General features: G+C 41.2%; 1 protein-coding gene across 8 annotated transcripts in view; it reads left to right on the top strand.

The window, feature by feature from the left end:
- Positions 1-18,180, top strand: part of Ebf1 (EBF transcription factor 1) — a 392,676-nt gene that overhangs the window by 251,125 nt on the left and 123,371 nt on the right. For 5 of the 8 annotated variants that reach the window (XM_074057659.1, XM_074057658.1, XM_074057662.1 and 2 more), the window contains exon 8: positions 12,180-12,321. In XM_074057659.1, the coding sequence (XP_073913760.1) occupies positions 12,180-12,321 (142 nt within the window). The remainder of the gene's footprint in view (positions 1-12,179; positions 12,322-18,180) is intronic. The other 3 variants (XM_074057661.1, XM_074057660.1, XM_074057665.1) reach the window with 1 other exon arrangement.

Here is an 18,180-nt window from a genome sequence, read left to right as displayed (position 1 = left end):
TGAGCACCTCTCAGACATCTCAGAGGACTCTGTTAAATCACACTGAGTGTCCTAAATCTTAGGACTGAGCCAAGAGGAGAGGTGGTCTTCTCTGAAGATGTTCTGACTGACAGAGATGACATTGGTCATATACTTTTCCAACCTTTTTTTCCATAGCACACAAATTCGGAAGCTGGTTTTAAGTATTTCTATGTCTCTGTTGCCCCTAAAAGGGAGTGAGTGACTGACTCTTTGTATAAAAACACCTCTGGTCTACTCTTCACATATCATTGTGACTTTAACCAGTGATATAGAAAACCTGAGTCCTTTTCATAGTTGATGGAAATACGCTCTCTTGCCTATTAAGTGACTCTCTTCAACTGTCAGTGTCACAGCTTCTCTCTCATCCCACTTTGTGTGCTTCCCAAGCCAGCCCGATCGGTCATGTCTCCTCTGAACAGCAGTCAGGGGCCCATGTAGGTGACTGAGGAGGACATAAGAAAGGTTGTTGATCTCCTGACACGTAAAGATGTTCTCTCGAGCAAACTCAGCTTCCCAGCAGCTAGGCTTCTGGTGTGTAAACAGAGACCACTTAATTACACAGGTCGTGTCAATTAGTGTGACCTGAGTGTTTTCAAGAAATTAATCACTTTCCGCAGAGCTTAACTGTGTTCATACTTTAAGGCAGTGTGGCATAAATGTCGTAGAAAATCTGGTACAATCTTTTTTTTTTTTAATTTATGATGGATGTTTTCTTTAGAAATCCCTAGACTATGGTTAGGGTAACAAACTCGTTTAAACACAATGGTGAATACAGGCTCCATTCAGTTCTGGTAAGAATGGGAAGGGTGGACGAAGGAGAGGGAAGTACAGTGGAGATGGAAGCAGCCTATGGCCGAGGGAGATTAAATGAAGCTGCTTCTTCATCTTGACACTAAAAAGATTCTAATGGCAACGGACTGTGTTAAAACCATGTCGCAGTCTGTTTTTTAACTGACAGGAGCCAGACAATTCAAGGTTAAGATTTAAATCCTTATCCAAAGCTTTCCTTGTTGGGACTGGCAGAATAAGGGTAATGAGGGGAGAAACAAGAATTGGGTTCAAGTTGTCATTGTGGTAGATACCATAATACCTGGAGACTGAAGTAACACACAAATTTCCAAATCCACCTTCTCCCTTCAACAAAGTTTTCCCATAGACTATAAATCCATGTTCACACATAAATGCTACATCTGTGACAACAGTATATATGAATACAGATGTAAGATACATTCATCCACTCGTATGCATACACTCACTCAGTCTTTATCATAGTGCTAGGCGGTAAGTCTATAATGATGAACGGGAAAGAGAGTCATTACTCTGATGAAACCTATATGTCATTTGGGGTCTGTTTTTAGGATAATATTAGCTGCTGTAACAAATAGACCAAAGGATGCATAATGGCTCATAAGGAAAAGGTTGGTTCTTGTTCATGTAATGGTGTGTGACAGGTGTGCCTGCTTTGATGAGTGGTGTTGTTCTTGAAGTAATTGGGGAACCTGGAGCCTTTTACAAGATTATATCTCTGATGATCTTACTGTCTTCATTGAGCAGTAGTGAAGGGGACATAAATGTGGCACATGGATGTCTTGAAAACCTTGACTGGCTGACAGAGTGGTTCAAGTGGTAGAGTACCTGCCTAGCAAACATGAAGCCCTGAGTTCAAAACCCGGTACTGTCACAAAAAAAGAAACCTTGTCTTAGAAAGGGTCCTTGTTAAAGGTGCTCGCATTCTGTTGACAAGAAGTCAGTCACATCCCATCCATAACCTCAGGGAGGCCTAGCCATGCCTACTTGTGTGTGGCTCAGACAGAAGAGAAAATGGGTGTACGAGGAAGAAATTCCATTAGCATCACAACAAAGATTGTGATCTAATCTACAAAGGATTAGAAATTGTTATCATTGCCATACAGAAAAGTAAACAGAATATTGTGAAAGAATAAAACAAGGTGGAGCCAAGAGCCTCCTTTAAAGTAGGCGACCAGGAGAGACTCAGAGCTAAATCCTAGAACTCTCGTCTGTTCTTTGTGTTCATGTGTCTGCATCAACACATTCGACCAACTGCAGATGGGAGGTATTTGAAAAGAAAATTGCATCTCTAAGGAACATGTATAGATTTCTTTTCTTGTCATTGTTACCTAAATTCTATGCACAACAGCTATTTACTCACTGTCATATTGTATTAGACATTCTAAGTAGTCTAGAGATTACTTAAAAGTATTTGGGAGGATGTGTGTAGGTTATATGCAAATGCAACACCATTTGTATAGGGGACTTGGGGGGTATATTTGTCTTGGAACCAATCCCCTGCAGATATCAAAGGAGTACTGTGAATCATGCTAACAGAAGCTAGAAGGTCATGAGCAGAGAGAACAGTAGCACAAACTCCTGTTTATCTGAGGTGACAAACAGTCTTCTTTCACTTAGTCATTTGAATAGGAGACCTAAGAAACTATCAGGAGAAAGAAGAAGCCACCAGGTGTTTTATTTCCACCAAAAATGTGTTTCTTTTTTAAAAATGATGACATGGATACCAAAGGGGTGGCATACTCTTGTAATCCCAACTATATAAGAGGCCAAGATAGAGAAGATCAGGTTTGAACCCAGCCTGGGGCAAAAGCAAGACCCTATCTGAAAAATAAACTAAAAGCAAAAAGGGGTAAAGATGTGTTTCAAGTGTTAGAGCACTTGCCTAGCAAGCTCAGCATCCTGAGTTCAATCTTGAATACTGCCAAAAAAAAACCAAAAAAACAAAACCAGAGCGAAAGAAAGGAAAAAAATGGCACGCCCTGTTTTTTTTAAAGTGAATTTTATAAATTTTGGAGAATTTATTATTATTTCATATATATATATATATATATATATATATAATTTATTTATTTTTGCAGTACCGTGGTTTGAACTAAGGGCCTACACCTTGAGCCACTCCAGCAGCCCCTTTTTTTGTGTGTGATGGGTTTTTTTGAGGTAGGGTCTTGCGAACTATTTGCTCAGGCAGGCTTTGAACCAGTATTCTCCTGATCTCTGCCTCCTGAGTAGACAGGATTGCAGGCATGAGCCACCAGTACCCCGTTCCATTTCACTGTATTTTAGGATGTGATTGCAACATTCGTAAAATACCTGTCCAGCCTTGTGCAATTTCTGTCTGCCTTGAAAGGCACTTACATAGAAGGAGCCACGTTCATCTCTCTCTGCTCCCCCACCTCTGTCTTGGTTATAAGTATGTTGTTTTGACAAACAGCACATTTTGCAATTAAATTCTTTACTCACAGAAAGCTAGGGCCTGTGCTGCTCTCATTCTGCTCATCCAGATTCCAAGATGTGCACGCTGATTAATTATACTGAAAGCACCTGTAATGGTAGTTCCAGAATGCAAGACTGATTCACAGAACAGGGTGGATTTTCCACCTGATATATTAAACCATTAGAGCTTATTGGGCAGATAGGAGTCTCGAGTGGGCCGTGCGTGAGGCTGGGCCTTGGCAGAAAGTGTGCGTTCCTGAGTAGAGACCTCATGGACAAGCTTCAATGAGTGGTCACTGTGCACTGAAAAGGAAGTGTGGTCCTACATTAAGTACAGTTGCCTTGAAGAGAATGTAGAATAGGGGAAAGGGTGGATGAAAATGTGGATCAGCAGTTGTGGTTGGATGTGGCTCTATGGATGCTTTGTGGTTATTGGACCTTAGCAGCAAGATGTATTCTTTGTTAAACAACATAGGATGGGGAAAAGGGTGAGTGGAGGGGGGTTACACTGACTTAAGTACAATGTATGTATGGTTGTAATACTAAGGCAAAAATCCCACTGATCTACAGACAGGCACCTAAACAATGAAGGACAAGAATGAAAAACAGGTCATAATAAGGGGAGGGCAGTAACAGGAGAGGGAAGGTAAAAGAAGGAAGTAAAGTAGGTGAATATGGTTGATGTACTTTCTATATAAGAATGAATGTAGTTTTTTTAAACCTATTGAAATTACCATAAGAAGGGGACTATGGTAGAAAGGAGAAAAAAGGAGGGGATGAACCAATTTGGGATACAATACACATGTACCTGGAAATGTCATAATGAAACTGTTTGTTATAGACATCTTAAACAAACAAAAATGTCTAATTTATAAAACAGAAGACAGGAAGGCAAAAATAAGTTCTGCCTGGGGGTTGGTACCAGTGTTGCGAGGGTATAAGGAAAGGGTGTAGGAGGGTGAATATAGTAGAAATACTATGTACTCATGTATGAAAATGGAAAAATGGGACCTGTTGAAACTATTCCAGGAATGAGGGGGGGTAAAGGAGAATGATGGAGTGGGTGAATTAAGCTCATACATGGTGTAAGCATGTTTGTAAATGTCACAATGTACCCCCAGTACAACAATAATATAATAAAACATGTATTCTTCTACCTTTTACGGTGGAACTTACTGAGCTCATGTTCTTTGTCAGAATTCCACTTGGTTTCTTATTACTCTTTTTCCTGTTCACTTTGCTTCAATCAAGAACTCCAACTGCATTCTCTTCCTTTATTTATAGTCTTTGAAGATATCAAACTTATTCCCACCTCGGGTTCTTTGCACTTACTATTCCATCTCCCTGGGAAACTCTTTCTGATGCATCTCTGAATGACTAGATACTTATTCCTCAGATTTTCGGCAAAATGTCACTTCCTTATAGAGACCTTCCCTTAAATACCCAATCAAAAATAAGTCCTATCTAGGCCTCACCATCCCCCTTCATTTTTATTGGAATTTGTAGCAACCTAAAGCTTTGTTTTATTATCCTTGATCATTTGATCCACCCCTCTGTGTCAAACTCCTGGTACATAAATGTTTTACTCATCTTGCTCATTGTGACTTTTCCAGTACATCGACTTACGCCTGACACATAATAGGCTCCAACTCACTGCTATGATTAAGTGACTTACTAAGGTTACAAACTAAGTGACAGAGTTGGGGATCAAGAACTGTCTGACCCTGGAGCCTAAGCTGTTAGTTAATGTACTCCCTGCTTCTCACTTCTGTGTGTGTGTTCACAGCCTATCATGGGCATGCAAACATGACATTCTGTGTGTTTCTCTCACTTCTAACTTGAAGCAGCCAATGAGGACACAGGCGGAGAGGACATCATTTAAACACCAACACCACCATCAGAAGCCATCCAGTGTATCCTGATCCACTGTGGGAGAGAGGAGTGAGGTTTAGCTCAGTGATGAACTTTCTTTATTTAGCAAATGTCACAGGTCAAGAGATAGAAGCTAAGTCTAGTTTCCAAAGGTCTAAATTTCATTGAATACAGGTAGCAAGTGTCTGCTCTTACCTTCCTGTGAAGAGAAGAGATAGTTTTGCCTAGAGCCTTAAATGTGGATTTAATTCCTCTGCCACTCATTCCTCCAGCAGTTCCACTCCGTTACATCCTGTAGGTTCACGCGTCCTCCATAATTTTTAATGAGTTATTTAGATTTTTCAGCCAGCTAGAAACTAGCAATCAGGCACATTTCTGAGACTATCATATTCCATATCAGCCAAGGATCTTTTAAAGGACAAAGTTAATGAAGACCTAACAGCTTTAGACAGACCACTTTTATATAAATAATATTTAAACTGTAGTCAGTCACATAGATGCCACCCTCTGGAAGAGACCAGGAGAATCTACTCTGCAGACTGAAGCCAGGACTGTGTGCTCAGTGAGAGGCCCAGGGTTTCCTCCATGCTTGTCTCTGCTCTTAATTTGTCCTGTGGCTCAGAGGATGTTTTAAATCTCCCAGGCCTTTGTTTCCCAAGCTGTAACAGGAGGTGTCACACAGATTTGCAGAGTAGTAACTATTGAGGTCTCTTTTTATCATTTTTTCCTGTGAACCTCACGTGATGACATATTTTTTCATTCCGATTGCATTTATGGAGTAAGAATCACACTCTTTCCTTTACAATTATTCAAAGCCATGTAAAACTGCCAGTTCAGAGCTGCCTGTGTGCACAAGATGATAGGTTTCCAGATGGAGTTGATATGGCCCCAGACACAGGAAAGTGACTGTTTTAGTGTGCAGTTTTATTTTGGGATATATTTAGGATTCCCTATCTGCAACACTGTCTGCCTTTACTACTTTTGAAATCACTTTGTTGGAAGTCACTAGATTAGTTGATGTCTTGAGTGGCTTGTGACTCTACCATGTGACAAACCTGTAAACCAGTGGCTTAGCAGACAGGGAGAGTGTAGAGTGTAGACTGTGTGAGGCTGAGGGTAGATGCTTAATCAGTGGCTTAGATAAATATAGACTTTATTTTGTAGAGAGCAGTTTTAGGTTTACAAAAAAGTCAGTACAAGGGGGTTCTCATATGTACCCATCCTATCTCCCCCTCATTTCTTCTTATAATGCACATAATGTATTAGTGTGATACCTCTGCTACAATTCACATGAGGACATTGATGCATTAATATCAACAAAACCCGTAATGTACACGAGGGTTCACTCTATGTTGTACATCCCACCAGTTTGGACAAACTCGGTATTGTTATACAGGCATCATTACCATAAAATCCTCTGTCTTCCTCTATTCATCCCTTTCTCCTCCCAGACTCCCTGCAAACACTGCACTTTTTATTGTCGTCATAGTGTTGCCTTTTGCAGAATGTCATTTTGCTGGAATCGTGCACTGTATAGTCAGTCTCTTCAACTCGGCTTTCTTTCCACTTGCTAATATGCATTTAAGATTCTCCATGCCTTTTTGTGGCTTGACAGCTCATTTCTTTTTATCACTAAATGATACGCTATTGTATGGATTACCAGTTTGTTTATCCATTCACCCTTTGAAGGACATCTTGGTTGCTGAAGTCTTATATTTAGCTGAAATTTTTATTGATGTAATTGCAGCTTCACATGCAATTGTAAGAAGTGATACAGAAAGAACCCATGTGTGCTTTAACCTTCAGTAGGAAGTGAATTCTTGCAAAATTATAGAACAAATTACAACTCAGGATCTTGGACATGGAGACAATCCACCCATCTTATTCAAATTTCCCTTAATGTGCTTATGTTCATTTGTGTGGGTAGGTTTTTTTAGTTCTATAAACTTCTATTGCAGGTGTAGATTTGTAGAGCTACCACCATAGTCACCACAGTGGGCATTTCCATCACCAAAGTGATGCTTTCCCTTGACCTATTCTAGTACCCACTCTTACCTCTCCCTGTGTCAAAATTTCCTTTTCTTATGTGGACACCCATGAGATCCTGAGATTCAGGATCATCCCATTGGTCTTACTTTAATGTAATCAAAACATTGTCTCAAAATATAGTCACATTCAGAGGTACTCAGACTTGAGATTCAAGGTATGATTTTTTTATGGGGGGGTGAACCATTCAGTCCATAATACTCAGTATGTAACCTCGTAAAATTTGCTTTTTCACTCTACATAATTCTTTGGAGATTAATGTGGGCGTGTCAAGAGTTCTTTCCTTTTTATTGCTGAGTACTGTTCCATGGAACGTTTAGTTCCTGTGGTTCAGATTAATGCTTTCAAAGTCTCATTATTAGGGGCCCTGGATTAATGCAAAAATTAAGACATGCTTAACCCAGAGGTAAGGAAACCGTGGAATAGACCAATGTTACCATTAGTTTTCTCTTTAATGAGTTACTGTGGGTCAACACTGAAAACCAAGATTTATAATTTTATAACTATTCAAAATGAGCTCACTGAAGTGGTTAATTTTTGGAGGGAAGCACTTACTGCCAAAATATATTGTAAAGTGAAGCATCGAAAATGCCTTTCTGGTCTAATCTTTCCTCTGCTTCCATATCAGATAGGAAAATGCCAGGAGCCACACTTCAAGTCTTGGTGTTGCTTTTGTCACAACTCCGTCTTCCACATGAGCTGCTGCTTTTGTTAGGTGATTTTTCCACTCATGGCTGGATTGAGCAGCTGTGTCTGTTTGAAAATGTACTCAGGACCCAGAGGTTATGCTTCATGGATCTTACTTAGATCATTTAGTTACGATGCACAGGTCCCCAGCATGGCGTGAAAAGAAGAGGGACAGCTGTAGAAATGATGGCGAGGGAGAACCAACCAGTGGAAAATTCCCCGGAAACCCTCACTCTCACTTCTGGTTGCTGTTGGGAAAACAGAATGAAAATGATAAGATGTCTGATTTATAGGCTGTTTTCGAAGCAGTAAGGTTTCATTTAGTTTCAAGCCTAGAGTGTGACAAACTAGATGGAGATATGTTCTAGAAAATAGACATAAACCAGTGAGAGCTGAGATCCATAAGTCTAAACTGTGCAATATTAGGTTGTGAGGACATAAAATCCAGAGATTTTATGGAGCAATGGCATAGGAGAAACGCTCCTTGTATTTACAAATAATGGTCAGGGTGGCTCCACTTTATGGACTTCTGGAGTCAATGCTTCAGATTTCAGGTGAACACATCACTGCTATGGATTACTGAGCATTTAATATGAACCAGGAACCAGGAACCAGACTAGCCACTTTGATTAATCTAGCCTCACGGTGACTTTTTGAGTCAAGATACTTTATAATTCTCAACTGAGAATCAAGGCCCCTGAGACTTGGAGAGGACATATTTTGTGTCTCATCCTTTCAATTCTTAAATAGAAGAGGGTAGGTAATAAAAATAATAACCTTTTGGGATATCTAGATCCAGGAAAGACTATAACAGAACAGATTCTGAACCACCGAGAATGAGTCACGAAATTGAAAACACCAGCAAAACATCTCCAAAATCCACAGGTAGCTCTTTCACTCTTACCTCCTTTCACCAAAGGTTCTCACCTGGAGGGTGGGTCCCAGCGAGAAGGTTCCATGGAACATACTGAGTGTTATCAACATGCCCGTGGACTATTATTTTTAAAAGCCAAGCAACCCCAGTAGAAATTTGATTCTAAAAACATAATGATAAAAATATACATTATGTATTTTTACATTTTTACATTATATACATTATGTATACAACCTGTGTGCCTACCTAGGATCTATCTCGGTAGTTACAACTTGAAAATAAATCCGCACAGATTATTTCCGAACCCTTCTGGAGAAATACTGTCCTATAGAACATCCTGCACTGATGGAAATATTCGGTTTGCTCTGTCTAGTCAGTAGCCACTAGCTACCTGTGACAACTGAGCACTTGAAATGTGGCCATTGCTATTGAGGAATGGCATTTTGAATTTGGCTTACTGTAAGTTGAAGTAGTTGCACCTTTGGCTGCAGTTCTCGACAGTAAAAGGTCTCTTTTCAGACACTATAGATATAGGTACACTATTCCTCTGTTCAAATCCTCTTTCTCTCTGAGTACAGCAGAGTCCACAGTGTTATAAAGAGGGAAAGGGTGGCTCAATCCAAAGGTAAAATCATTATCTATGTTTATCTGTCCCAAATTCAGGCCGTGTTTTATTGACAAAATTTGGGAAGGTTGAAGATTTGGCAGTCCTGCCTGTGGGTGTGTCAGCTGCTTATTAATCTTCTGTTGAACTGTAATGCCCTTTTCTTCTTCTACCTTGGGATTATTTTTAAGGGTGCTTCAGTATCCCTTTTGCATTTCACAGATTTTTTTTTTTAATCAACAAGTTGCTTTCTGGACTATTTTTGGCAGATATTTTGTTTAATTCTATCCTGATCATTTCCAATTTGGGATGGGAGAAATTACTTTGGGGTAGGGAGCTTATGCTACCCATTTTGAGAGACATACTAGTCATTTTCTCTAGTGAATGACACAAGGATTGCCTGCCTTACCTTTTCACCAATTTTGATTGGCTTTTCTGTTAAATGATTCTGTCACACCTATGGCCCTGGTGGTCCTTTCCTTGCCAAGAAAAGAAAAATGTATGTGGTATAGTTTTTTCCCCCCTTAACTGTTCTTTGACATTTTTGTTTGATGTTAGAAATTAGATGACAGTGTCTAAGTGATACCGAATATTTTAAGCCTGAAATTTGTAGCACTCGTGTCTTACAGGTGCATGACGAATTGACATTACTTTTCTTTTTTTTTTTTTCCTCTTAAGACAGACGTCTAGAATAACCACTTTCTATTTCCTGACACTGGAAACATACCGTTTGGGATTCCTTTTATAGTTTCTTTAACTAACGACTTCAGTGACCACTCAATTGTGGTCTTGTAGTAAATCAAAATTTCTTTGAAAGACCCAGCTCTGTTATGTAATTGCCAGTGTCCTATGAAGCCATGTTCCTAACTAAAAAGTGAGTTTCTGTTGTGCCAAGTGCTGGTGACTTTTCTGCTGTGCACAATGGTTTTTCAAAGAATGGCTTTTCTGCTTTCTTTTAAATTAACCCACAATTGATAAAGCAGATGTGCGAGCTTTAGATTGTGGCAGACCAGGTCAGCCAATCAGAATAAAGAAAAGAGCCACGTTGCACTGTGTCAGCCTCCATGTCCTCCCAGAAATGACTGTTCTAGAAGGAATTTGCTGTTCCATATTGACTTAGGAGACTACCTTAAGCCCTGGGTTGGACTCTTGGGTTCTTAACTATGCATTTTAATAAAACAGAGAGTCAAATCAACCTCATGTTGCTCTCTTGAGCCATGGGGCCATAGTGTATCATTCACTGTCATGTCTGAGGCTCAAGAAAAGGGAGCTCACCTTATTTACCAGAATGCACTCAGAAGAAAGAGACTGACAGTGGGATTTTGAAGTATGGCAAGTTTGGTGGGTTTGGGGGGCGGTGTCCCAGGAGGGAACACTTTGCCAGGCAGGGTTCACCATTCACAGGCCTGAGCCAAGACTGAGTGTTGCCTTTGTGCCCCTCAGGTGCTGAAGCCTCTGTGTTGTCCAAGACTCTGGAAGTCAGTGCTTCCTTTAGCCAACTCAGAGAAAAGTCTTCCACAGCACGTGCCAACCCTTGTAAAGCCACTCACCTCTTCCGAGGCTAATACCTCTCAAAACCAAGAACAATTAAAGCAAAAGTCTTTCAGAGCAACAGGGGAATTGAGCAAAATAAATCAGAAATCCTCAGCCCCTGCTCAGAGGCTCTTCTCATTATGAGAGCAGGTTTATTAGCCCTCTTGCCATTGTCTTTCATTTCTCAAGTGAGGTGATTCTAATTAAATTAATCTGCATGTCAATCTATCGGTGATCAATCAAAGAGCCCGAGATTTCTCCTATGCTGCAGGGGGCTTGCGGCTGACAGGGGCTGATAATGGAGGAAGAAATAAACTGTGGGCAAAGTTAATTAGTCAACATAATAGGTGGATTAAGCGAGAGCTGGCTGATTGCTGTTTCTCATGTCAAAGCATGAGGTGGGACCGAAGCTGCAATTACAGACAATTATTATATTTGGTTGTAAGAGGTCGCATGAATAAACATCTCTCTGTGGGTTTCAGATTTAATTTCCTTCCCCATTTATATAAGGAGAAGTATAGGTCATTCCTTCACATTGTTTTAGCCAAAGTTCTCTGCGGCACACCTTTGCCTGGGTCCTTCTGGCAAATTTGGCCCAGAGTGACTTAAAAGATAGTCTGGGTGTCTGAGTTGTGTCCTGGCTAGTCCCACATACATACACATATTTTTTTTTCTTTGAAAAGACTCTTAATTAGCAGTAATTTTTTTTTTTGAGAGGGGATATAATGGTGATAGCATTGAGAAGGTTTTGGTCTGATTAACCAAACTAATTTGAGAAGGAAAAAGAATTTAAAAAACCCTTAAGAAGACACCCAGGAGAGGAAAATGTGTCCCAGTTCTCACTGCAACCTCCCTCTTTTCATTTCTCTCTCTTCTTAACCCTGACACAGTAGGGAGGAAATATTTTAAAGATTCAAAAGACTTTTATTTGCATGATTGACTGTGATATCTCCTACAGTGTCTAAACTGAAGGGTAATTTAGGTGAAACACAACCACCCTTGTGTAAAAAAATATGCTAATAAAGGCCCTCTTGTTAAAATTATGGTTAACAGTGTACCTTCTGCTGTATAACTATAAACTGTGCAATTTTGCTTCAAACTGTATCAAACGCGTTCCATGCCAAAGACCCTCTCATCAATAGCTCCTCTTGTTAGACTTGTACAGCATAAGCACCAGTTATTATGTGAAATAGCTATGTAATTTTCTTCAGCTCCCAGCTGTTATTTATTTAACTTGACTTTATTACCCACCATGCTTTTATATTAAAATGCTCATTCATTTTTCGCTCATGTCTCCAGGTCGTGGTGTCTACAACTGTCAACGTGGATGGCCATGTCTTGGCAGTCTCTGATAACATGTTTGTCCACAATAATTCCAAGCACGGGCGGAGGGCTCGAAGGCTTGACCCCTCGGAAGGTACGCCCTCTTATCTGGAACATGGTAGGCAAATCATTTTCATTGGTTGGCATTGTTACTTTTAACTGTGAATTTACTTGGTTTTTTCCTACCACTCCACTCCATTTTCTACTCTGTTTCAAAATTTGAATGTCCTTTTGAACACCATGATCCTCTGGGGTTTAGGCTGTTCAGAATATGATGTTGAGTATTTAAAGACAGGGACATGTCTTGGAGGTCCACCATTTATTTTTGTGGGACTCTATGCCCTGAAATAGCTAACATCTCCTTCCTTCAGGTTGAGAGGAGTGAGAGACTTGGCCCACTGCTTTATCCTAAGCTTCTACTTGACCTCAACACAAAGAAAGAGCAATCCATAGGGAAAATAAAGACCATGCAGACCCGCTGGTGTATCCGTGTGACTACCCGTTCATTTCATTTGGAAATCGGGTCCAAAGTGTAGGTCAGAGGCGCGTCCTGAATGCAACACTCAGATCAGATGGATCTCTTGAGCCTGTGCACAGTGGTGTTCTCTTTGCCGTGTGATAGAGCCTGCTTTCTGTAGGTGGACTTTGATGGGGAGAAACCACAGTTGTCTTGAGAATTATGGCATGCCAGTGGTGCCTAGAAGAGGACTGGAGGAAGCCAGATAAAAATTGTTTCAAGGAAAGTGAATACCCCTCTGAGGTAGCACAGGTTGGATTGGGTGCAGGTCTAAGTATTTCTATGTTGCATGTGTGTGACGATCCCATTTTGCCATCCATTCAAGAATTGGTGACTTGAGACTCTACTGGATACCAATCACCCTTCTAACACTTTCTTTAATCTCCTCACATTAAACTCTTAACCTGCTCCCCTTACCAGTTTGCTAGGTCAGCAGGATTCTTTTGAGAACCACTACCATACAAATTGGCACTCGATTGCCTGATTTTTTTCCATGGACCACAAGCTGTCCATGCTATAATTCATCAGGTAGAAAACTCCCTTCCCTGCCAGAATACCAATTTAATAAACACACCACTGTCATCATTCCGCCTGTTCTCCTCCCCCCCACCCCGTGCTTGAGGAATGCACAAACAGTACATTTTATTAATTAGCCAGATGTAAGACTCTTAGAAGGGATTCTTCACTGCATCCAGTTTTACAGTCTTCTTAAAGTAAACCACCATCTTTCAAAAGCTGCTTCTTTATGGTTTCATTAGTGCTGAGATGAATGGATATTACCTTTTGCAGGAGGCCATTTGAAACACCTGCTCATGATTACATTCCCAGTTCTAGATCTGTATTTAAAATTATTCTGATTCTCGCTTTACAGTAATGTTGCCTTTTTAATACCCTTGGAGTCACTTAAGGCATTGTATGGCTAAAGGTGCTTAGGTGAGAGGAAGAAGAAAAACTAGGTGAATAATCAGTATACACAATTTACAGGGCCCTGGATTAAGAACTGAAGTTACGTTTTTGACTGTAACTGGTTGGTTGCAATGGGCATTGCCCTGATTGGGGGTAGACTTGACCTTCAGTTTAAAATCTGTGCAGTTCACAGTTTCAAAAGATACTTCAAATACAAGGCACGCCAAGCTCCCACTTTTGCTCTTAGGAAGCCATTAAAGGAGCTTCTAACACCACCAAGCCAATTATCCCTCTAAGGGAAAAGCCCAAAGCAAACAAATAACACAAACAAACAACCAGCTAGAAATGAAGCCCCAAAGGGGTGGAGGTCAGAGTGTAATGTGCAGGACGAAACCTCAAAATAGGTACCAGGAACCTTAAATTCAATTCTTAGTCTCACTCTGGTCTCTGTGTGACCTTGGAGCAGTCAGCCACCTTAGCTTTTGGAATCCTTGGATTCCTTCTTGATGAAATGAAGGTGATGATCTCTAAGGGTTTAAGAAAACAGCAAATGTGTGCTGTGGGTGTGGGCAGGTAGTGGGGACAAGGAAGTATGCTGGGTGGGGACTCTGAAGACAAAGGCAAAGTACATGCTTTGCTGCCCCCAGTCACAGCCAGTGTTGCCCAGTGAAGCCAGGTGTTGCACTTTGGCAGAAATTGAAACTCTGCAATTTCTAATTGTTGATAACCAATTATAAAAATTTTAAACACTGAAGGCAGGAGAGGGGGAGAAAAGGCACTTAGGAAGAATGCAGCCACAGGCTAACAATTTGAGATCCTGGCTCAAAGCAGCTCTAAGTTTTCTACCTGCTGTAGTATTCCTTGAACTAGGACTATGGCTTAATATTTCAGTTGGGATATAGTATTTTTCAAAAACTTAGACAATACTTTCTTCCTCTGTGTAATTTACCAGCCCACAAATGACCATGTTTTTCTTAAATATCACTCAAGAAAATGGTGACTTTTGACTGTGTGTCAATGGCTAGACATCTTTGGGGACCTGGCTGTGTCCGATGTTCTCCAACCTGGAGTTGAGGTCTTCACACTCACTAGAGCCTTACTCAATTCTCTCATGTTCAAGTCCTTCGGAAGGACAGTACAGTAACATCGGAGTCTGCTTTTCTGTAGAGCCAATCAACCAACCACACATAACCACCCACTCACTTGGGCACTTCACGCTGATGCATAAATCTGTACTCTGCAAAGGGTGACTGTTGAACTCTTGCATTGGTAATGTGCGAGAGTGGACTTAGACACTAATTCCTGTTGCTTTGGGGATAACACTTTATCTTACCATTGAAAATTCCTATTTCAGTCGCCCCTCTGTCTCTCCACTCTCACCTCAAACAGCTATTGTATGGAATCTGCAAGTGTCTCCATCTCTTGAGAAGTATGGGAATGTGCCTTTTCCTCCACTCTGGGCCTTTTACCACCTCATTTACAAGTAGCCTGAATTATTGTGAGCAACTCTGCACATCTCTATTTATATCCTGCTTGTCAGACAGTTGGAGGAAAGTTTCTTTTGTGGCTCATCTTTCTGCATATAAGTAGAAAAGAAATCATGGCTTACATTCAGGCACAGTCCTCCTGTATGACCTATGGCACACAGCTCCTGTGCTCACATGAATGTCTCTGGACGTCAAAGATGAGGGCTGACAAGGCAAATTTATGTCATACAATCTTGCATGACCCAAAGAGGGGGAAGTGGGCGCACTATAGCCCCTCCATTTTTTTTTCTTCACTCGTAAATACTGGGATATTCTTTGGCTGGGTATTTATGGGAACGTTGTGTGGGGTTTCTACTTTCAGCAAAAGCTTTATGGAAGACGAACAGTTGTGGAGCAAAGCAGCCTCAAAATGTACCTGCTTGCGGAGTTCCAGGTTTTGAAAATGCATGGGGTTGGAAACCACAGGAGCTGGAATGTGGCTACTCTTGTCAATGTATAGCACGAGCGTGTGATGGCCTCAGCTCTAGTCACTCAGGCAAATTCATGGCGACCATGGCCTGCTATTGTCATTGTTGTTCCTCTTGAGTTTCAGGTTGTGTTTACTTGAATTTAGGGCCAATTGTGGCATCAGTTTCTCTCTTTCTCTCCCCCCACCCCTTCCCACCTCTCGGGGCAAATGCAGTGCCCTGACGATGCTGGAGTGCAGAGACCCCGTCAGCTTGCATGAGCTAACACTTTATTATCTAATGATCTAATATGCAGCAAGGCAAAGTGCGGGCGCTCATCATTCTGACACAGAATGCCGGGAGAAGTGACTAAATTACTTTATGTACCATTAGCGCTAGCTAGCAACGGTGGCGAACTCACCGCAGCATTTATGCAAATGTCTGTGAATACACCAGTGGCTTTGTCAGGAAGCAGGCTGACAAGCAGTTTAAATGCTCATTTTTTTTAGGGGATATATATATATATATATATATATATATATACATATTGTTTGGTTTTGGGGTGCATGCGCTTTTCTCCTTCCATTCCTTCTCCCCTTTGGGGGCTGTTGGAGGACTTTCATCCTCTAGGATGACTGGGAGAGCTGGGCAGGTCTGAGTTACCATCATTATGGTTCTTTCCAGGCCTCAAGGCCCCAGTCTGGTATTCTTTACATCTGTTCTTCTTCTTCTTCTTTTTTTTAAATTCTTATTAATTTGTACAACCCTCATAATTCTTTGGAAAAAAATTCAATGGAACTATGAATCAAGAGTTTTTTTAGAATAAGAACGTTTTAATGTTTATGAGTTTTACCTGAGGTCTTACTCAGTTTCTTGGCTCAAAAATAGAAGTATTTCTAAACACACCCACCTTTTAAGAGTGGAAAATGATTGAAATTTAGCTTTTCTGGGCATCAGATAGGAATTAAATTTCCCTCCAAAGTAATTATAAAGATTGTGACATGAAATATAAATGTGTCAGGATCCCAAAATAAGACAAATCCAAACAAAAGTGGACTTGGGTCAAACTAAAAATATTTTGGAGGAAAAAGAGCTGGGGATAGACTCACTGGGCCTGTCCCCTGGTTGAAATTCCAGCTTTAGAGAAATGGAGTCAGGTTCTCACTGCTGCCATTAAGCTCTGACCCTTTGGTTCTAGCTGTCCTTGACAATATGGTGTTTATTCTTAATTGTTATCATGTGATCCTGCTCAATCCTTTTGCTGCACACCAGAGCAGTTTTTGCTCCTGTTGGCTACTCTTGGGTGTCCAGCCCCATTGACTCTCCTCTGCCCAGCTGTGCTTAAGTTTGCTGTTTTATGAACAATGTGGGAAAAGATGGTTTGAGGTTAGGAGATTTCTCCAAATTGAGTGAATCACACGGAGTTTCCCAAAGAAAGGAGAGGCCCTTTCTTTTCCTGTGTCATAGGCTCCGAGAGGTGATTAGATGGATAATCAGACTGGCTGAAGAGCAGATTCTAATTCTGACTTTGCCATTAATTAGCTGTGTGACTCTAGGTGAGCTACTTTGCTTCTCTGGGCCTTGGTTTTGTATGTGTTCCAGGGGATGTGGGTTGGATTTTCTCTAGATTTCCCTTAGCATGCCTGTTCAATGGTACTCTGAATTGAAGCCACTGGCACCTTACCATCCTGCAGAAGGGGCCTTCGAAGAAATAGAACTTTCTCCAAAGAAACACCTTGTTTGACTCTCTGGCCAAGGAATAAGGTGGACGTCAAATCCTTCATTCATTCAGAGCATTCACTACACACCAGACACTCAGCTGGGTACAGCAGCGTAGGGCAGACACAGTCCCCATCTGCACAGAATTTACGATGTCCAACCCTGACAGATGAAGATTTTCATCAGGCAAAGGGGACAAAAGACTTTTCAGGCTGAGGGGACAACGTGTGCAAAGGCTGTTTTTTTAGGTGGGTTCAGTGAACCAGAGGAGAACCAAATGGTTCATGTCACTTCCAGGCATGTGGGAGTGGCAGGAGGCTGTTGTGACTGTGAGGGCCAAAGCCCCACAACCCACAGGAACATGGGGACTGGTCAGGCTGTGGCCTGGGAGCGATCGTGAGTGGGAGTGGGGGCCCAACAGGGCTTTGATGTCAATTAGGTAACAGCCTGGGGCAAGGTGGCACTGAATTGCTTATGACTTTGTCCTCTTCCAGGCTCCAGGAGCTCACCAAGTTGTTGGTTATGCCGTGGAACTGCCTGTGTTACTGCTTGATCTATCAGTAGTGTGTGTTTGATACAGAAGCTCCAACATTTTGAGTGTTCTTTTTGAAGACAGTTTTGTTTTACTGATTGACCTTCTCATAAGTAGGATAGGAAGAATTTACTTATTGAAGTCTTTGTGAACACCTGGAGACTCTCACCTTTTTAAGGTCCTTAGAATGGAGGGCTGGCTACTAAGAGGGCGTGTAACCTGCTCACACTCAAACAAAGCTAGTTTCTGTCACAAGCCATGCTGTGTTTGCTCATGCCTATGAGATACTGGCCAAGAAGTCTGAGTTTACCAAGAAGTCTGAGTTTAAGATTGCTGGTCCCTGAGTAGCACGGAGTAGGAGGAGGATTGG

The sequence above is a fragment of the Castor canadensis genome, chromosome 16, assembly GCF_047511655.1.
Source record: "Castor canadensis chromosome 16, mCasCan1.hap1v2, whole genome shotgun sequence".
Taxonomy (NCBI): Eukaryota; Metazoa; Chordata; class Mammalia; order Rodentia; family Castoridae; genus Castor; species Castor canadensis.
The sequence above is the reverse complement of the archived record's forward strand: the minus strand, read 5'-3'. Positions and strand labels throughout refer to the sequence as shown.